A 21,969-nucleotide genomic window follows, 5' to 3' on the forward strand; every position below is an offset into this window, starting at 1 on the left:
CTATTATTAAATAAACTATATCACAGCAAACCCTCGTTTTTTTGCTAGGTTATAGTAAATTTCTTTTCAGCTGCAATCTCTAGTTCCTACTGTATATAACAAGCAAGCTGCTAAGAGAAACAAAATCCCAATTTATTTCTTAGTTTGATCATAGCAGATCACCTCTATGTCAGCTACCTCTTTGTTTTGAGATCTTTTTGCTCATCTGTATGATGATGGCTTAGCATTGTGCATAAAATCCAGCAAAGTCTGCCTGGAAACAAGGGTTTTTTTATTTCATTTGGGTTGTTTTTAAAATATGGGTGTTTTAGAATTCATATCTTGGTCTTTAGGTTGCTAAATTCAATGGATGTTTCAGGAAAGTTGCAATGGTGATGAACTGTTAGATTAAATCTTTGCCAAAAATTCTAATTGGCTTAAAGTTGGTTTCTCTTTCATGGAAATTTAAGTTGGGTGTATGTGTATCTGTCTTTGTTTGTGTGTAGGCTAAGGATTTTCAACAGGATTCTTAATATCAGACTAAACTATAATTCCCATGATTGATTGGAAATGCCATATGGATATAAATCAGCGAGGATCTCAATTCCCATTGAAAACTCAGTGGTAAATTGAGATTTAAGGCAGGACAATTTATGAATCATGGTAATCTTCCTGGAGCCTAACTGTTTATAATCCCACCATATTAATAGTTTCCGTAGGAGGCAAAAGCAGTTACTTTCTGAAAACTATATATGATTGGTGGGTTATAATTTATCTAAGCCTCACTAGATTAAATCAGCAGAATATTTACAGTTTTTTGATCAAATAATGACATCACAATTGTTGTGGTAGCAATAATTCAATATGTCCATAGGAATGAAGCAACTATAAGATAAATTTCCTGTTCCAAAGTGCATATGTTTTTAATGTGTGTGCATTTGATCTCTGATCCTGGAAAAAAAAACAGTGTGTATGAGTAGCAGTATTTGTGCTAAATACTATCATCTAAAAGAGAGTCATAATGTTACACATACACAGAGGTATTTGCAGGTTTGTGATATACAAAATCAATGGGATTTGAAGGTGCACAGTACCAAGAAGCACAAGCCTCTTTCTGATACTAAATTATCCCATTGGTTAGAAATGAACACATGATTAGTAGTTTTTGCTTAATTCATAAATATAATGACCTGTGGGAAATACTAATCACTTATTTCATCCTTTAGGGGAAAAATGTATTCGTACTTGTGCTGTTCTAACAGCAATGAAATAAGGTAACACTATCTTTTTAAAAAAAGAAATCAAAATTTGCTATTAATTTCTCTAGGAATAGCATGAAATGTCAAAGCTTGACTTGATGGTGCTAAGAACATGTAGCATTTGAACAAAATGCTAAGGCCTCTTTCAGGATTTCTTCTGTTTTGCTATTTCAGCTTATATTAAATGAGATCACATTAACAGGATAAGGAAATATATATATATATTTTCTCGAATAAGCTTGCTAATTTGATAAAATATTTACCACCCATTAAAATGTTGCAAATCACTTTGTGTAATGCCTATTATTTTTTTTTAATGGCCTGCAGCCATGAATTTGGAGTATTTTTTCACCAATTTTGAAAAACGCTCAGCTCATCCCTATTTTCTCCTGCACAAATTGTGCAGCCTTCTCCAGCCAGATGTCCCACAAATGTAGTGGATTATGACTTCCAGAATTCTAACCAGCATGTCTGCTGCATGGAATTCTGGGAGTTGTAGTCTCACACCAGGAAGGCATTAGGCCAGGGAAAGTATGTCTAGGTAAACACAATATAAGACATGGCAATACTGTGTTTTGCTTTGCCCTTCTCTGGCCTTCCTTCCTGGAAGGAACAAGGTGAGGCATATGGAGCAACAGCCTGCTGTTGTTCATTGCTCTAACCTAGCTATCACAAGACAGAGGAGGCATGTCACACACTCTATGTCTCCCGTAATATCTAGTTCATCCTTAAACCTTTTCAGTGCTTTGAGAGTACAAGAAGAAATGAGGAACAAGCAGAAGGACCAAAGAAAGTGTACATTTTCCATATCTCTAGTGCTTTGTGTCAGCTTTCCTCTACCTTACATCTTGGTTTCACTGTCTGAGGGCTTTTCATTCTCATTCTCTTGTGAAATCAGCTGGTAAGGCTTCTTCATTTCATTCTCCTCAATCACGGAGTTGCCCATTTCAGCATCCTTGTTCCGTAACTCATGGCGGGATAAGTGTTCAACAATTCCTGCACCAATGGAGTCTCCCAAAACGTTGGTAGTAGTGCGCAGACGATCCCTAGGGAACACGTTGCAAATTAAGTAAACCATGACCTCCAAGGTCCCTTCCAACTCTGTTACTGTTACTCTGTTTACCAACACAATGAAAGTTTTCACTAGAAGATATAAGACAAGTCCACATTCTTTCCTTAAAATTACATCAGCAATATAATAACATGTGCTTCAATATTTGCACAGTAGTAAAGAGAAAATGATACCAGACTGATGGGGAAAAAAATAAATAGTGAAACGAAATAAGAACCATATTTAAAAATTAAATATCAGTTCCAAGAAGGAACAGCACGTAGGTGTTTTGTAACATTCATATTTTCTTTTGGGCTTCTTCCTTCTCGCACAAGGAGATTCAAACTAAGTGGCCGCAAGCTGCAGCATTTGAAAGGGTTCATTAAGAAACAAATAACAGGGAAATTAAGATTTGCATGTTGAAAATACGGTTGCTGACGAGACTGAATAATGCATCTTTTTAAAAACTACAGCTTGGAAGGTGAACAGAGACTGAATAACTTTCATATCTCTGCCCAAAAAATCCAAATCGGTATCCTATTCTAGCCTTCTTTTTATATAAGATGACAGTTTGACATTGGTATGCAACGTAACCGAGTATTGTTTCAAAGAGACCCAATACATTTCTTCAGGAAAGGAACTACAATGACTGATAAATTTGGTTTCCACTCGTGTCTTCAGTCTACTTCGTATAGAAAAATACTCACAGAAACCAATCCACTGCAATGATAAGCGTTATGTCATCTGTAGGTAAACCAACAGAGGTTAAGACAATCACCATCGTGACCAGGCCGGCTTGAGGAATTCCTGCTGCACCAATGCTGGCAGCCGTTGCGGTAATACTGTTACAAGGAAAGAGATATAAAACCAATCATACTGCCATTTTCATTTTTTAAAACCTGTCCTTATCTCATAAATCTCTTTCAGCCTTGAAGAAGTTGTTGGTTAGAAATTCATGAGTCTGGTTGGAATCAGTTGCTAGTTTGCATGATCAAAAGTCTTTCCCCTTTCATTTCTCTTACAAGCAAATTTGGTGCTTTAACTAGATAAGGCATTTAGAGCGCTCCATGGCATCGGACCAGGGTATTTACGAGACCAATTCTGCTATCAATAGCCTTTCACCGACCAGTACGCTCCCATAGGGAGGGGCTTCTCAGGGTGCCGTCGGCCAAACAGTGTCGACTGGCGGCCCCCAGGGGGAGAGCCTTCTCTGTGGGGGCACCTACCATCTGGAACGAGCTCCCCCCGGAGATACGTCGTGCACTCAAAACATTTTTATTTCAGCAGGCTGGCCTGGCCTAAATCTCCCTTTTAAATTTTTAAATCGTTTAATCTGTTTTACAAATTGAGTGTTTTAAATTTGTTTTCGGCCAAAATATTTAATAATTTTAATAGACTTTTAATGTTTGTATTATCTGTATTTTATCTTGGCTGTTCACCGCCCTGAGTCCCCCGGGAGTAGGGCGGTATATAAATTTGATAAATAAATAAATAAATAAATAAATAAATAAATAAATAAATAAATAAATAAATAAATAAATAAACAAACAAATAAATAAATTCTCAACAGTGTATTCAGCTTCATGAGTTAGACCAGTCTTCACCAAGCTGGCATTTTCCAGATGTCTTAGATCGATCCTTCCTTCCTTCCTTCCTTCCTTCCTTCCTTCCTTCCTTCCTTCCTTCCTTCCTCCCTCCCTCCCTCCCTCCCTCCCTCCCTCCCTCCCTCCCTTCTATATTACTCTAAAAACAATAACTAGCACAATATGAAGAAGACCTGCAGTCTATGTAGCTGTCTCAATCTGGATTAGGTTTTGAAATTATAACTTGCATTGCAAACAATGAAATATTCTGTGATTTCTGAATTGCTCATGACCTCCTACTTTATCATTGTCCTGTCCCCCTGTGTTACCATGCATTCCACTCAGAAATGCCCCTCATTCCAACTTTTCTAGCTTTGTTGCCTTGCATAGGTATACAAGGATATGTATTTTTGCAGGGTTTACAAACCTGATTGTGATAATTTGCCCAAAGTTTAGATCCATATTGTTCACCTGTGCAATGAAAATTGCAGCCAGGGCTTCATACAAAGCTGTCCCATCCATATTAATAGTTGCACCCACAGGCAGTACAAATCTCGTAATGCGTTTGTCTACTCCATTGTTCTCTTCCAAACACTTAAAAGTGATAGGCAAAGTGGCAGAACTGAAACCAGATGGGGAGAAAAATACAAGAAAATACCATTACTATGTATGTATGTATGTATGTATGTATGTATGTATGTATGTATGTATGTATGTATAGAGACGCTATAGAGCACTGCACACCAGAACAACTAGACACAAGAACAGTTTTTTCCCGAACGCCATCACTCTGCTAAACAAATAATTCCCTCAACACTGTCAAACTATTTACTAAGTCTGCACTACTATTAATCTTCTCATCTTCTCATCGTTCCCATCACCCATCTCCTTCTACTTATGACTATATGACTGTAACTTTGTTGCTTGTATCCTTACGATTTATATTGATATTGTTTCCTGATTGCTTATTTCTACCCTATGACTATCATTAAGTGTTGTACCTTATGATTCTTGATGAACGTACCTTTTATTTTATGTACACTGAGAGCATATGCACCAAGACAAATTCCTTGTGTGTCCAGTCACACTTGGCCAATAAAAAATTCTATTCTATTCTATTCTATTCTGTTCTGTTCTGTTCTGTTCTGTTCCGTTCCGTTCCGTTCCGTTCCGTTCCGTTCCGTTCCGTGTATGTATATATGAATGTATATACAATGAGAAATAATTTATTCATGTAGTTAATCTTCAGACAATTCTCCAAATTTGAGGGAATCTGCACTCAGAATTTGGTTTCCTAGATGTATATTATAGAAAGACCATATAGTATAGGTAAATCATGTGTGGTGCCTACACATTTTCAATGCCTTCCATTTCACTGATGTCTGTGTAACTTGGAGACAGCACTAGACTAAAAGATATCTCTCAATGCAAAGCAGTTTCAGATATTAATTTTCAGATATTAATTTTCAGGATTAATTAATGTAAAAGAGATGTCCAATTAGAACATTTATTGGAATATATAGCCAAAGAATATGATGTGCATCAAAATCTTATATTGTACTCTGAATAGTACATAGATGCAAATGAATGTCGCTACACACATATTGGAACAACATGTTAGGTGTAAAGTAAAACCTAAAGTAGAGTTGAAGAGTGACAGAAACCTGGGATAATGACAGAAATCTGGAATAATCACATCTTCTCTCAATCTTTTGCAATAAAAACATCTGTATATGCTCATGGACTAGCCTATCCAGGGATAAGCTCTCAAGTTTTTAACCAAAATACTATGAAAAATGTTGCTATCCATAGTTAGTTGTGAAAACTGAAAATTTTGAGGGTCAGCCTATATGTGGGTGGCACATGGTATTTTAGTTAAAACGTTAAAAATCTGCTTACAGGCAGACGGGCTTACACTCTAGTATATATGGAATACACAGCATTTTAAAAAAGTATTACATCTGTAGGTAAGTCCCAAAGGTGCTTTTTCAAGAGGCAACTGTATAAAAGCCTTGGTGGCGCAGCAAACTAAAGTGCTATTAAGTAGCACCAGCTGCCTGCAATTACTGCAAGTTCAAATCTCACGAGGCTCAAGGCTGATTCAGCCTTCCATCCTTTTGAGGTAGGGAAAATGAGGACCCGGAATGTGGGGGCAATAAACTGACTTTGTATAAAAAAGAACACCGTTTGGGGGGGCCCGAAAGCCCTACTAAGCAGATATATACAAAAGTATGAAGGCTATTGCTTAACGCATTGTAAACTGCCCTGAGTCTCCGGAGAAGGACGGCATATAAATCGAACCACTAAATAAATAAATAAATAAACTGGAATTTCTAGTTTTTCTTTGAAGACGTTTCGCAAAACGTCTTCAAAGAAAAAACCAGGAAGTCCAGTTGGCTCTTGAAAAAGCATCTTTGGGACAACCATGACCTGGATGACTGAGAATCTCCATAGACATCTGTAGATAAGATGAACCCAATTTGGGTGTGTGGGTGTTTTATTTTAGGACCTATTATTCTTGGGTCATCCATATGTACAGGCAGTATATACCCAGTAAAAACACCTGTATCCCAAGCTATTTGATTGTGAAAGCCTACCTTGAGGAAGTTCCCAAAGCTGTGATGAGAGCTTGCAACAATCCTCCAATAAAGAGCCAAGGATTTTTCCGAGTAATGAAGAAGTAGAGAAGTGGGAGAACAATAATTGCATGGATGAGTAAACCAATGATAACAGTAACTGTATACATGGCAAGCTGGCCTCCAATCACACCCATATCTTCCATTTCAACTATTTTCCCAGCAATTAAAAACAAAATGCCAAGTGGTGCATACCTGGAAAAAAAGAAAGACAAAGAGAAAGAGACAGAGAGAAAGATAAATACATTGCTTTGTACGTATCCTATAAATCTACTTTTGTGTAATGTATCTTTATTCTCTTGCACTTGGAAATTCCTTGCTGCACTCTCTATATATACAGAGATTGTGACCCTAAATATATTGTCCCCAGTATATTCTTGTTTATTATAATATCTGGAGATCCTTTGGATGAAAAGCAATCTATGAACCAAAAGGGAAGTCTCTGTGAACACAATAGAATGTATTTTTTAAATGAATTCTGCAAATTAGTGGCAAACAAAGGAGAATATGAAGTTACCAATTCATTATGGACAGACTTTAATCATGGATGGGGTAGTTTATTCCAAAATATGTTTTTTTTTTAAAAAAAATTAATCACATTCTAGTTGGGTAAAATATTACTTTGGTGCAATAATGAATTCTGAAGCCAGTTATGCAAGAGCTTGTATAGAATGGCTGTAATTCAGTCTATGAATACACTGCTGAATTAAACTAACTCTGCCCAAATATAGGAACTAGCCAGTTTGTTAGTGATACTGATTTTTTTAAATCCAGAATTTATTTTAGCTTCTGGTTCTTATTTTCCAATAGAGACCATCACATATTCCTATTCTCCTAAGAATCCCTGTTTTTTCCCCCCTTACTGCTGTTATAATTGCTTTTGAAACAATTGTGTGAAGGTTCTTTATTTCTTCCCTACAAATCACTCATCCAAACTGAGTTCATACTTACACTTTTCCCCATCTAGAGTCCTCCTGATTGTTTGGAATTCAAATCCCAGAATTCTTAGTCAGCATAATCATGCTAATCAGGGAAGTCTAGGAAATCATCCAAGACTCCTTGGGGTGCCGTCGGCCAGACAATGTCGGCTGGCGACCCCTAGGGAGCGGGCCTTCTCTGTACGCGCACCTACCCTGTGGAATCAGCTCCCCCTGGGGCTCCGGGTGGCCCCTGACCTTCTCTCTTTCCGCCGTGACCTTAAAACATGGCTATTCCGCCTGGCCGGCTTGGACTGAAGGGGTTTTAGTGGGGATTTTAATGGTTTTTATAGTTTTATTGGGTATTTTAAAAAATTGAACTTTGTGTGTTTTATTGTTGTGAGCCACCCTGAGTCCTTTTGGAGATAGGACGGCATATAAGTCTAAATAATAAATAAATAATAAATACTTCTTATTGGTTTACTGTTTTTTGTTTTTATGGTTTTATTCGTGATTGTAAACTGCCCAGAATTTAGTTTAAGATGTGTGGCTGCACCAATATTTTATACAAATTAAATAAATACAATTAAGACACTAAGTACAGGAAGGCTGTTATTCTATAACTTTGCTTAAGTAGGCGTCATTGCAATATTGTACACTCTTCTTCCTCCTTCTCCCTGAATAATTTTCTCTTCCCTTTCTCCATTATCTACCAGTCTTAAAATACAGACCATCAGACTCTCAGGCTTTTAATACAATATCATGTAAAGTAATAGCCCTGTCATGATACATAAAAAGTAATTAATGAAGAACCAATACAGTTCTGATTAAGTGGAAAGTTCTGTTGGGCGCAGATTTTCTTCAGTGTTCCCAATATGGCCGGGAGTAACTTCAGTTTTGGAAGTGGGCAAGTATATTCATAATTTTGCTAAATTATACTGTATGTCCCAGAATCCTTTATATAGTTATTAGGACAACTGAAAGTTTGTGTTTAGCAACAACTGAAATGTCACAGGTTCCCACCCCTCATTAGATGAATTGCAGTTAAAGTGACTCAGACTCATTTCCAGCTTCTTTTTGTTCAAAATCTGGAGGAAGATGTCAGAAGTTATTGCTGAGGAATGAGAATATCTATTTCACTAGATAATCCACCAGATCGGAATTCAGTAATTTCTGGAAAAAGGACTCTGAGTTGATTCCTGGATCATCCTTTCACTTCACTATGGATCCCCTATGATCACAGAATGGGAAGAGGCAATCAAGTCCATTTCCCTGCACATTGGAGGACACTTCTTTTTCTTCCATTCAATTGTGCCCCGTTCTTGGAGACTGCCTGGACAAGTCCCTGCAGATTTCTGGGCAAGGCTTTTCAGAGGTGATCTGCCATTGCTTCCTTCTTAGGACTGACCACCCCAAGACCATTCAATTGACTTTGTGCTCAAAGCAGGACTACAATTCATGATCTCTCAGTTTCTAGCCTGGTACCTCAAACACTACACCAAAATGACTCTCAAGATTCATTGCATCACCACAAATGTCTATAGCCTTTGTTTGAAAACCTCCAGTGAAGAAGAAACTGCTCCATTCAGTAACTTATTCCACTGATTGATGGTTGTTACTGTCAAGACGTTCTTCCTAATGTCTGATCTTTTAGAATAGAATAGAATAGAATAACAGAGTTGGAAAGGACCTTGGAGGTCTTCTAGTCCAATAATAATAATAATAATAATAATAATTTTATTTCTATACCGCCCTTCTCCCGAAGGACTCAGGGCGGTGTACAGCCTATTTAAAAACACAAACAAAACAATGATATAAAATTTAAAATAATTAAATAAATGGCTCAAATTTAAAACCCCAATAAATTTAAATACCCCAATTTAAAACTATTGTATTGATAGTCCGGCCTGGCGGAACAACAGGGTCTTCAATGCGCAGCGAAACACCCGGAGGTCAGATATCTTACGAATTTCCGGGGGCAGTTCATTCCACAGGGCTGGGGCTCCCACAGAGAAGGCCCTCCCCCTGGGCGTCGCCAGCCGACATAACTTGGCTGACGGCACCCTGAGGAGACCCTCTCTGTGGGAACGAACTGGTCGGTGGGAGGCTATTGGTGGCAGAAGACGGTCTCGGAGGTACCCGGGTCCTATGCCATGGAGCGCTTTAAAGGTGGTAACCAACACCTTGAATCGCACCCAGAAGACCACCGGGAGCCAGTGCAGCTCGCGCAGGAGGGGTGTCACATGGGCATAACGGGTTGCGCCCATAACCACCCGCGCGGCCACATTCTGGACCAGTTGGAGCTTCCGAGTGCTCTTCAAGGGGAGCCCCATGTAGAGAGCATTACAATAGTCCAACCGGGAAGTAACAAGGGCATGAGTGACCGTGCGCAGGGCGTCCCGATCCAGAAAGGGCTGCAACTGGCGAATCAGGCGAACCTGATAAAAGGCCCCCCTGGCCACGGCCGTCATATGCTCTTCTAAAGACAGCCGTGCATCCAGGAGGACACCCAGATTGCGAGCCCTCTCCGTGGGGGGCAAAGATTCACCCCCAATAGTCAGCGATGGCACCTGCTGACTATATCGGGGCGCCGGGAGCCACAGCCACTCGGTCTTGGAGGGGTTGAGTCTGAGCCTGTTCCTCCCCATCCAGGCCCGCACGGCCTCCAGGCAGCGGGACATCACATCAAGGGCATCGTTGGGGTGGTCTGGGGTGGAGATGTACAGCTGGGTATCGTCAGCGTACAGATGACACTTCACTCCAAAACCACGGATGATCTCACCCAGCGGCTTCACATAAATGTTGAACAGGAGGGGCGAGAGGACCGACCCTTGCGGCACTCCCCATGCGAGACGCCTCGAGGTCGACCTCTGCCCCCCTGCCAACACGAACTGCGAGCGGTCGGAGAGGAAGGAGGAGAACCACCGCAAAACGGTGCCCCCTATTCCTAACCCCCTCAACCGCTGCAGCATGATACCATGGTCGATGGTATCAAAAGCCGCTGAGAGATCTAATAGGACTAGGACAGAGGAACAACCCCTGTCCCGAGCCCTCCAGAGATCATCCACCAACGCGACCAATGCCGTTTCTGTGCTGTACCCCTGCCTGAAGCCCGACTGGTACGGGTCTAGATAGATAGCTTCATCCAGGTGCCGGGGAAGTTGTCGTGCCACCACGCTCTCAACAACCTTCGCCACAAAACGAAGGTTGGAGACTGGACGATAGTTGGCTAATTCAGCCGGGTCCAGGGAAGGCTTCTTGAGGAGGGGCCTCACTACCGCCTCTTTCAAGGCAGCAGGAAAGGCACCCTCACCCAAAGAAGCACCTATAATCCCCTGGAGCCAGCCTCGTGTAACCTCCCGGGAGGCCAGTACCAACCAGGAGGGACACGGGTCCAATAAACACGTGGCGGCACTAATCTTACCCAGAACCCTGTCCACATCCTCGGGAGTCACAGGATCAAACTCCTCCCAGATAACATTCCAACCCCCTGCCTAGGCAGGAAACCCTACACCACCCTACACCACCACTTCAGACAAATGGTTATCCAACATCTTCTTAAAAACTTCCAGTGTTGGAGCATTCACAACTTCTAGAGGCAAGTTGTTCCACTGATTAATTGTTCTCACTGTCAGGAAATTTCTCCTTAGTTCTAAGTTGCTTCTCTCCTTGATCAGTTTCCACCCATTGCTTCTTCTCCTACCCTCAGATGCTTTGGAGAATAGCTTAACTCCCACTTCTTTATGGCAGCCCCTGAGATATTGGAACACTGCTATCATGTCTCCCCTAGTCCTTCTTTTCAGTAAACTAGACATACCCAGTTCCTGCAACTGTATCTGTATCCATCTCCTTGAATTTTCACCTCAGAAACTGTTACAGCAACCAAGAAGGAAGTTCAGCTTAGACCTCAAAGTAAAGAAGTGTGAGGGATCCAAAACAGGTAATAATAGCACAGTCAATTTAATACTTACCACATTATTAGAGCTACCAGTCGCATGATAGCCTCATTAAGGCTGTCGAAGAAGTCTCTCATTGCCCGACCTTGTTCCTTCATATTGCCAATCACTAATCCAAAACTAATGGAGAAGACAACCAATCCAAGTGCATTCACTCCATTTACAGCCCCTGGTACAGGGATCATCTCCTTCTTCATCTGAGTTAGGTTTTCCACAGCTTCTGTTACATTATTTATAATGCCAGCAAGGACCGACGTTTCGTTGGAATGATCATGTGTATGATGAACACGCTCTTCATAGTTTGTTTTGAACTGTTAATGATGGTTAGAAGGACAAATATTACATTCATGTGTTAGGAATTCTGGAAGCCTTATTTCTAACTGCTCAAATGCAATTATCAAAAGATTTGTCTGACCTCCCCGGATGAAGACAGAAATAATCTAAATAGGTGGGGGGGGGGGTTCCTTGGTGCTCTCTTAGCTTGCTTGTTTTCTTGAAGATCTTTCATTACCCAAACTAGGTAACATCATCAGTGTTAAGTAAGGAGTGCAGTTTGCTGTCAGTTTATATTCTAGTGGCTTGCCCTGTTAGTATTGTTGGGTGTGATCTTAAGAGATTCTTTGGTTGGGCTGTTTACTGTCATCTTCTTTGGCAGTTTTTGATTGGGGTGTTGTTTAGTTGATTGTTGGTCTGATATTAACCTTGGAGTTAATCTATGCTGATCTGGGTGCTGATTGCTGGTGGAGTGGTGCGTGGATCTTTTTGTTCCCTTTTGGTTGGTTGGTTGATTGTTTTTTTTGCATAGTCTATAGATGTTGTTAATGTCTATGTGTCTATTGATGACTAATTTGTCAGAGTGCCAGGCTTCTAGAAATTCCCCACCAGTTTTGGACATGGCTTGGTCTAGGAAGGTCACATGTTCCCAATTGAAACGATGGTTAAATCTGTTCATACGTTGTGAAATTAAAGAATTTGCAATAGGTTAATCTCTAATCTAAACACTGCTGGCTTCTAATATTATGCTGTACTTTTAATAATAATGAAGCACTTGTCTTCTCTGCATCTATGGTTGGTGGAACATCAGCAATAACCATAGGAGTATTTTTATACTTTTGATAAGTCAGAGATCTGTGCAGAAGAGCAACTGGAAAACCTAATCCTGATTGGGTCATAGGTCCAGATAATATAACCTTTTGGAATCTTATCTTATAGAAGCTGTAAGTGCTTCTCCCTGGAAGACAACGAATAACAATTCCCTGCATTATAAACATGGTCTTTGTGTAATCCCAATTAAATCTGGACATGTAATATACCCACATATACGTAAGAAGGGATTCATTTTTTTTTTACCTGTTTGAAGCAGGCTTCTACAAGATTTGGAGGAAACATGTTCCTGTAAAGAAGAAAAAAATTAGTATTTACCTATTAGCCATAATTTGTCATCCTATCAGGATCTCACTCAAGAACTTTATTTTTTTCAATATTCCTTTATACACAACGTACAATCCAAATCCACATTTTATGGCTTGGATAATTTGGTTGCTGGTAGTAAAAACTTGGGTCAGTAGAAGTGTCTTCTGGCCATGTACAGGCAGGCCCAGAAAACAATGGAAGAGCTTTGAGTCCCTTGCCAGCTAATGGTCTCAGCTGCTTCACTGCTTCAAAATCAGATTTGCTTCTTTGTAAGCAAAGTGGTTCCTCAAATTATTTGCATACCCTGACTCAAATTATGCTATGCTCATGTAATTGAAATTTCTCTCACCAGTTAAATCTCTCACCATCACACATATTCGGTGAAGTTTTTCCTTCATTCAGAATATAATAAGCAGTATAATAAATAAGAACACCAATGTTCTGATTTTTAAGATAGTGTCTCTCTGAATGTTGACTTGTATTCCCAATGTCAACTATCCCCAATGAAATTGGAATGACACCTAAGATATAGGAATCGGTAACGGCCCTCATTTACATCAGAATGAGAGACTAACAAGAAAACAAATAAATTCACCCAGTCTTGCTCAGCTTGATGGTGAGCTATACTTTGTATAAGTGTGCAAAGCTTTTGCAAACGGTGGTTCTCCAGTTTTCCAAAAATGTAAAGTACTGCCCCCAGCCACAAAAGATTGTTCAACCATGAACTATGGCTATAAGGCTATTTTTGGACTATGTTTCAGAATTATTGAGCTGCGGTGGCACAGTGGTTAAGAGTGCAGTACTGCAGGCTACTTCTGCTGACTGCCGGCTGCCGGCAGTTTGGCAGATCGAATCTCACCAGGCTCAAGGTTGACTCAGCCTTCCATCCTTCCGAGGTGGGTAAAATGAGGAGCCAGATTGTTGGGGGAAATATGCTGACTCTGTAAACCACTTAGAGAGGGCTGCAAAGCACTGTAAAGTGGTATATAAGTCTAAGTGCTATTGCTATTGCTATTATTTCCAAGCTGAGGATGCCACCTTGGTGCTCCATCACATCACTCATTTCCTTAGCTTTACATTATCACACATGATGCATCTTTTTTGATTTAGTTAACAGCTTTCCTCCAGGATGGCCCTCGTACAATTCACACTAACCACGTTGCAATAAGAGGGCTGTAATCTAACACAATCGAAGGAGCCAAGATGCAGAAAAATGTCACTTACCTGATTAAGTCCAGAAAGGCATCTGCAGCTGTCACTCGGACAATCTTGCCTTCTCTGTGCATTTTTTCCTTTGACCCTTTCCCAGGATGGATGATGACTACCATGATTATCCCAATCAGGACAGCTATAATTGTGGTGCTCATGTAATAAACCACTGCTCGGAGACCCATTTTCCCTGATGCTTTACTGTCCAAGGCAGCCACTCCTAACACAAAGGATGCACAAGGGGAAAGTTAGAGTCACACATCTCAGAAATTTCACTTTCTTTGCAGAGGAATGACCTTCACCATCAATGTCCTCTTTGTCTGGTCCTTCTTCAAAGGTTTGGGAGGAACAAGAACCCTGGAATTCCTTACCAATTATACCCATAAAGGTAGTCCTTCCTTAACAACCAGTCGCTTAATGACTGTTTAAGGTTATGATTGACCTCTTCAGAGCTACTTATAACCCAATTCTGGAGTTCAAATGACTGTAGACATATACACCCTACAGTTCAGGGATGAAATCCAGCAGGTTCTGACAAGTTCTGGAGAACTGGTAGCGGAAATTTTGAGTAGTTCGGAGAACCGGCAAATACCATCTCTGGCTGGCCCCAGGAGTGGAAAGGAATGGGGATTTTGCAGTATCCTTCCCCTGCCATGCCCACCAAGCCACGCCCACAGAACCGGTAGTAAAAAAATTTGGATTTCACCACTGCTACAGTTATATGATCAAATTTGGGGTGCTTGTTAAGTGGCTCACATTTGTAGCTATTTGTAGTATTTTGTAGTCATATGACTGTGATTTTGGAGGTATTTTGCCGGTTTCAGGCATTTACTTTAAGTTTCCAGCAAAAAAAAAAAAAGCCCACTGAAGAAAACAATGGTCCTTGCTTAATGACTGCCACAAATAGGTCATAAAATTGAGTGTGTTTATGTGGTGGCTCACTTAATGACCACCACAACATACGAACATCATTCTGGGCTCAATTCCTGTCATATGTCAAGGACTACTTGTGTAATGTTTTAAGGTTTTATCTTGTTTTTATGATTGTAAGCTGTCTAGAGTTGCCTCTAGGCGAGATGGACAGCATATATGTTGAATGAATGAATGAATGAATGAATGAATGAATGAATGAATGAATGACTGAATGGGGCTTTGTGAAGGCACAGAATATATATCTGCCTTACTGTGATCAATTCTATTATATTTCAATTTTAGCTATAGCAATTAATTCTACCTTTAGCATTTCACATGTGACTATTCTCCACAAATATTGTCCATTCTTTTCTGGTAATGGGGTTCCTGTTTTAATTCTTTGATTCATATGCATTTATTATTCATTCAATTATGTATTTCTTGCATCAATATCTTACTGCTCTTTTAAATAATTAAGAGAGGTGATCCTGAGCACACCCTCATTTATTCCTCACAATAACCACCTTGTTAGAGAGATTGGGCTGAAAGGAATGGCTGCCCAATCCAACTCTCTAACTACTGTATCATATTGGCTAACATGTAAATGGCTACTCAGGCAATTATGTGTGAGGGATGGTGCCCATGGGGGGGGGGAGATGGTGTGATGGACTACAAAGAAGTGGCAATTTCCAAGGAAGGTGGGAGCACATTCCAAGGAGGGGGATGAGACAAGAGGCAACATCGACCTGTGCGCTCCCACAGAGAGGGCCTCCTCGGGGTGCCATCAGCCAAACAATGTAGGCTGGTGACCCCCAGGGGGAGGGCTTTCTCTGTGGGGGCACCTACCCTCTGGAATCAGCTGCCCCCAGAGATAAGGAGAATCCAAGACCTCGGTGCCTTCCGCTGTGCCCTTAAAACTTTCTTTTTTCAGCAAGCCGGGCTGGCTTAACATATTTTTTAACATATTTTTAAATATTTTTTAATTGGTTTGTTATCTTAAATTGGGGCCAAATTAATATATATCCTTTTAATTGTTTTTAATGTTTGTATTGTATGTTTTTATCTGGCTGTACACCGCCCTGAGTCCCTAGGGAGAAGGTGCGGTATATAAATTCAAAATAAAATAAAATAAAAAAATAAACACAACCTTGATGTCAGGCCCAAAACCAAGAATTGCACATGGTGATTTTTCTAAGCTGAATTCTTTATTGTTTCACCTATAGACAAAATTTTGCTAGATTGAGCACTTAAGTATCTGCAACTAAAATATACAGTATTCCACAATGTGAATGGTTGGGAAGAGAACAAGGGTGGGTTTCAAATTTTTTTACTATTGGTTCTGTGGGTGTGGCTTGGTGGGCGTGGCTTGGCTTGGTGGGCGTGGCAGGGGAAGGATACTGTAAAAATCTCCATTCCCACCCTACTCCAAGGGAAGAATACTGTAAAATCTCCATGCCCTCCCCACTCCAGAGGAAGGTTACTACAAAATCCCCATTTCCTCCTGATCAGCTGGGACTTGGGAGGCAGAGAATAGATGGGGGCGGAACCAGCCAGAGATAGTATTTACCAGTTCTCTGAACTACTAAAAATTTTTGCTACCGGTTCTCCAGAACTGGTCAGAACCTCCTGAAACCCACCTCTGGAAGAAGATGTTTCCACCCTTTTTCTCTCACACGTAATAACTGAGCAGTGTTGCTTATTTTTACTGATCATCAACTCGAAGACAAAATCCACCCTAGAGAGGTGGTAGTAACTTCTAAAGAGGGAATTCAAACTAAGCAATCAATCCTTAGACTAATTTAATCAGGGGTCTTCCAGGCAAATCCTATAATAAACATAAGATTGAGACCTAGGGAGGTTAGCTTGGAGTATGGATTTCTGTACAGTAGATTCGGGTGGGGAATAAACAGCAAAAGGGTGAACTTTGATTTTGGAAAGCTGCAAACAGACTAAGGGTCCAGATGGATTTGGGAAAAAAAAAATTGGAATTAATTCAAAGAATGCTTCCTGTAGGAAAATGCTTAATAATTAAAAGGGTTATACAAATAGTAAATCAAGTGAGTGACCCAGATAATTTCCCTATATTAGATTTACAAAAGAGACTTGTTAAAGCTTTCTGTGAGAAAGGACAAGAAGAAAATGAAAAGAAATCAAGTTCTTAGGATCTTATTTGAAAGAAGATTGAGATTGTTAAATTAAAAGGAAGGAATATAAAGTTGGCTTGTTAGATCAAGGTTAAAATAGACATGTTAGCTCTGATAACCCTTAATGGATACTGAAATGATGACGTTTTAAGGATTTGTTTATAGATAAAAGATGGGCTGTGGGAATTTGCTGCATTTACTAACATTTGCTGCAAGTTACTAACTGTTTATAATTGTGATGAATGGGGAAGCCATTTTTCTCTCTATATATATTTCATTTCTTTTTCTTTACTATATTCTTATTTTTATATTTTTCTTTTCTGCACTTTATATACTTTTTTTAAAAAAATTGTATTAGTTTTTATCCTTCTAAATGCAATTTTTAATAAAATTACTATTAGAAACAGCAATGTCTCACTAGCATATTTGGCTACCTGCGGAAACTGCAAGGGAAAGCAACTGAACAAATTGTAACTCATCTGGTTTCATTGAAATTAAATATTAATGAAGGTACGGGTAACCTATATCCATTTACTGCATGTCATGTACCTTCAGATGTTACTTCATTCTATCAAAATTCTATGTAATTTTGTGGGTTTTTTTCCCCTTCCACTGCAAAGAAATCTTGTTTTTACATGTTGCTACTTTGAATATACATTTCGTTATAGACACATTTTTTTCCAAAGTGTGGATTTTTGCTTCCTCAATATGCAAGTTCTGCAAAGATTCATTGGTCTGGGAAATACCTGAAAAAAATGCTAATGAAATGATGCAGTCTGGCAGATGGCACAAACTGACATGTAATTAAATTGTAGCTGAAAAGGAATGCAGGATGAAATTAAATCACTGGCTTTTAAATCAAAGAATAATAAATATATCCAAGGGATTCCTGTAGTGCTCTCTAATATTTCAACCCCACACCGAAAGCAAGTATGTGGTGCATACATACAGGAAGAGCAGCTGTTGCTGGGTGAAGATAGAAGTTAAAAATCTAACAAATCTGGAAGCCATGAGATTAAAGGAGATTGTTTTGCCTACAGTAGGGATGCATAACTTTTCGAAGATTAAAACTTGAGCATCCACAAGTCTGATGGCCTTGTCAAAGTGAGGACAGCAGAGCTGCTCAGCTACAAAGCCAGCTCCACTCCTTTTATACATGCGTGCAATGTCACAACACGTGTACAAAAAGAGATGCTGCAGCATAATGCTGGTTTTATCTTTTGCAACCCTCCCCATCCACCCCCCGGTCTCTGCAAAGTGTACCCTAAGAAAGAATAGACAGCATTTTTAGGAAACAAGATGCTGCATCGGAGGGCCTGTTTACATCCTTGTTTGCTATTTTATATGTATGCACACTAGTGTGCACAGCTCGTTAGATTCGCTTTCCAAAAGGTTCAGAGCATACATATAACACCTCTCTCTCTTAAGGAAACATTGCACTGTCCCAATGACAAGGGATGAAATATAGTTCTTAATTACAGTTAAACAAAAACAAAAACGAAATGTACCCCTGATTAATCCAGTTAGGACGTTTTAGTTACAAATAAAGCTAAATAAGCTTTCTGAGAGTAATCCTCGAATTACATCCGTAATGGAGCCTGCCCATCACAGATGACAATTTTATGGCCTTTTCTGCATCAGTTGTTAAGTGAATGTTGTGGTCGTTAAGTGCACCCATGGTTTGCTATGGGCAGCTTTTGCTGAAAACTGGAAGTAAATACCAGTTTTGGGCAAAACTGTCATAAAATATGGTCACGAATAGCTGGCCCACTTGCTGAATGCCCAAAGTACAGTCATATGACCATGGCGGAGAGAACCATTGGAACTTCGAATCTGGGTTGTAAGTGCTGATCTGTCAAAGTCTGTCAAAACTTCAAATGATCACTAAGTGACTGGTCGTAAGTCAAAGACTACCTGTATCTTGTAATTTAGTTCTTAGGGTAAATCTGAGGAAGTAGCTCATCCGCCTGTTCCTTTCCATTTCAGAATTTGTCACTTGTATCATGACCACTCAACTTTACTCCATTCCCCAGATTTGGCAAACTACCTCTGACTTCTCGGAGATTTGTGGAAAGTATTTTCTTCAGGCTCAAAAGTTATTTTGTCTTTTGCTGTAACTCCTCACAGTTCTTGATGCTGAGGCCAGACTGCACAGCTGGAATAGCCTAGTGTTTTTCAACCTTGGAAACATTAAGATGAGGGTGGACTTCAACTGACAGACTTCCCCAACCAGTCTTGCTAGCTAGGGAATTCTGGGAGCTGAAGTCCACCCATCTTAAAATTGCTGAGGTTGAGAAATATTGGAATAGCCTACTTTCAAAACACACTCAAAGACACACACAAAACCCTGAGGATCTTTTTCTCAGAGTTGCATCCCATTTCTCTACTCCCAACTTTGCAAGCGCAAAGTAACACAATATTTCTAGATATCCAAGCCAGTGGCACATTTCCTGTTCTTCACATCTGCCAGAGTAGGAGCCTACTGTGTGGGCTGTTTAGATACCACTTCAACTCTTTGCATTATTCCATCTTTTCCTCATGATATTGGAATGCACCACACAATATGCTTTTTGAAGAGAAACTAAGGGAGTAATTTATCTTCTTTATGTGTGCTAAGCAGAGCAGGAGGTAAGGACTAGCAGGGATTCACAGCAAGCCATAGAACGGTGATTAGTAACAGCTGACAGCCTTGAACCGAGTCTCTTTCTCTTGGGTTGCCTCATTGTAATACCAGAGCACAAAGAACTAACTGTCCCAATGCCAAGAATCTGAAATGAAGGCTCACAAAAATAGCAGCCCAAAATTTTTCAGTAACTAAAGGCAGCCAATACCTGCTTGCTAGAGACCTGAAGAGACCATCCTTTGATGGATGTGACACTTAAATCAACCTGCTCTCCTACAAAAGCATTTCCCCATATCATTAAATGGCTTAAAATGGCCTTTTCTGGTAGCTGGGATATGAGTCGGGTGAGGATATGAAAGTAAATGATGTATAATCAAAGCCCATTAGCTTCTGAAAAAAGGACTTTCACTTGATGATTTTGCTGGATTCCCTAATGTTGAAGTAACACAGTGAAACACAGTGATTTAATTAGAGGGAAGTCCATCAAAGTAACTTCCCAAGCCAACCAAACTTCTTGAAGCATAGCAAATTAGCAGGAAAACCTTTTTTTTTTTGGTCTGAGGTAATACATCTGCAACATTTTCCCAATCTGTTACAGTAATAATAGATTTAAATCTGCTTAAAAGATTAGCAGGTTAACTTGGCTAGGAAACACCATTCCTTTCCTCCCAATTTATCCAACCACAGAAATGGTAAATGCTCAGACGTTATAAAGTGTCTTTTATTTAAATAATGCCATTCCTTTCCTCCCAATTTATCCAACCACAGATATGGTAAATGCTCAGACGTTATAAATAAAGTGTCTTTTATTTAAATAATGATTTTCTTAATTGCTCCATACATATTAGCGCTCCAGTGGTTTCATACACAGTGCTAAACCATGGTTTATTAATTCTTTGTAACTATGACACAACTGGCTGAATTCACATATTGTTCTAGGCCAGTGTTTCTCAAAATTTGGTAACTTTGTGATGTATGGACTTCAGCTTCAGGAATTTCCCAGCCAGCATGCCAAGTTTAAAATATACTGTTCTAAGCTAATCTAAATAAAACATTATTCCAGGTTGATAAGAAATAAGTATCAAGAATTTCCAAATTCATCAGAGTTAGGAAAGGGCTACATGTTCGTATTATTTTTTTAAAAGCCCTTTCTTCAGAACTCAAGTTTTAAAAATATTTACGAATATCCCCATTGCCCATTGTGCAAAAGAAGAAGTTAACATTTTAAGAAATATTATGCTCACTCTGCTTGGCTATTTAAATACTGACTTCCTGTCCCTCAGTTTATATAGTTTGGTAAAACGATCACGTGTTCTTACAACTTTGGGAACATTCTAATCACTGAGGGTAAGTTTATTACCAATTTCCCACATTTGCAACATTTGAATGTGGTAGCAAAATGGAGAACTTATTTTAGTTTAGAGGCCAAGGAGATTCAAATGTTATTTCCTTCCTTCCAAATTTAGGGACAGAACGATCAACAGTGATGATGATAATAGCACAAGGAAGTTGGAAACGAGAATGTAAGGAAAGCGTTGAGATGCATTCCAAAGAAACATGAGCCATGAAGCTATTCCTCTGTAAGAAGGCAAAGGGTTACAGGGTCAAATACAAACCAGATCTCCAGGTTCACAGTTAGCCACTATGTTTTGACCTCTGGAAACATAGGTTAGTGTTTATAGCCTTGCCGGAATTCCTGGTTTAAGGCAGCAGAAGAAAAGTCAGACGAGGCAGCTAGATTGCATAGAGCAGGGGTGTCAAACTCAAAGCCCGGAGGCCAAATCTGGCCCTTGGGGTACTTAGATTTGGCCCACGGGGCCACTCTGGAAACAGCGAAGGACCGACCCGTGGTACTTCTGCCAGAAAAAAATGGGCTCCTGAGCTCCATTTTCAACTGCCAGGGCCTTCTGCAACCGTCTGCCAGTGAAAATGGAGCTCAGGAGGGCTGTGCTCCGTTTTCACTGACAAAGGGTTGCAGGTGGTCCTGGCAGTTGAAAATGGAGCTCGGGAGCCAGTTTTTGCTGGTAGAGTGCTCGAGCCACCACAGGTGCCCCTGACAGGAGTGACATCGAGCTGGCCACACCCACCCCGGCTCCCTGAGGTCAAACACAACCCTGATGCGGCCCTCAATGAAATCGAGTTTGACACCCCTGGCATAGAGAAAGAAGTTTAAATGCATAATGGTGCTCTTGTCTTCTTTTGAACAAGGAAGCAATGTTCTAAGCATGCCTTAAGTTCCCCGCTTCCTAAATGCATCCATGGCACAGAATGCAAGACAGCAGACTAG

The 21,969-nt window shown here is 40.0% G+C and overlaps 1 protein-coding gene across 6 annotated transcripts in view; it reads right to left on the reverse strand.

Annotated features, from left to right (window-relative positions):
* Positions 1-2,032: 2,032 nt before the first annotated feature.
* The window catches only part of SLC1A3 (solute carrier family 1 member 3), a 48,200-nt gene continuing 28,263 nt past the window's right edge, over positions 2,033-21,969 (reverse strand). For 2 of the 6 annotated variants that reach the window (XM_070935942.1, XM_070935940.1), the window contains 7 exons: positions 14,019-14,223; positions 12,732-12,774; positions 11,397-11,692; positions 6,470-6,703; positions 4,300-4,494; positions 2,997-3,131; positions 2,033-2,284 (listed from right to left, as the gene is read on the reverse strand). In XM_070935942.1, coding sequence (XP_070792043.1) covers positions 2,080-2,284; positions 2,997-3,131; positions 4,300-4,494; positions 6,470-6,703; positions 11,397-11,692; positions 12,732-12,774; positions 14,019-14,223 — 1,313 coding nt within the window. In that variant the 3' untranslated portion in view covers positions 2,033-2,079. The remainder of the gene's footprint in view (positions 2,285-2,996; positions 3,132-4,299; positions 4,495-6,469; positions 6,704-11,396; positions 11,693-12,731; positions 12,775-14,018; positions 14,224-21,969) is intronic. The other 4 variants (XM_070935944.1, XM_070935943.1, XM_070935941.1 and 1 more) reach the window with 4 other exon arrangements.

The sequence above is a fragment of the Pituophis catenifer genome, unplaced genomic scaffold (genome assembly GCF_029215685.1).
Source record: "Pituophis catenifer annectens isolate HBS135680 unplaced genomic scaffold, rPitCat1.0.hap2 SCAF_2, whole genome shotgun sequence".
In the NCBI taxonomy this organism is placed as follows: Eukaryota; Metazoa; Chordata; class Lepidosauria; order Squamata; family Colubridae; genus Pituophis; species Pituophis catenifer.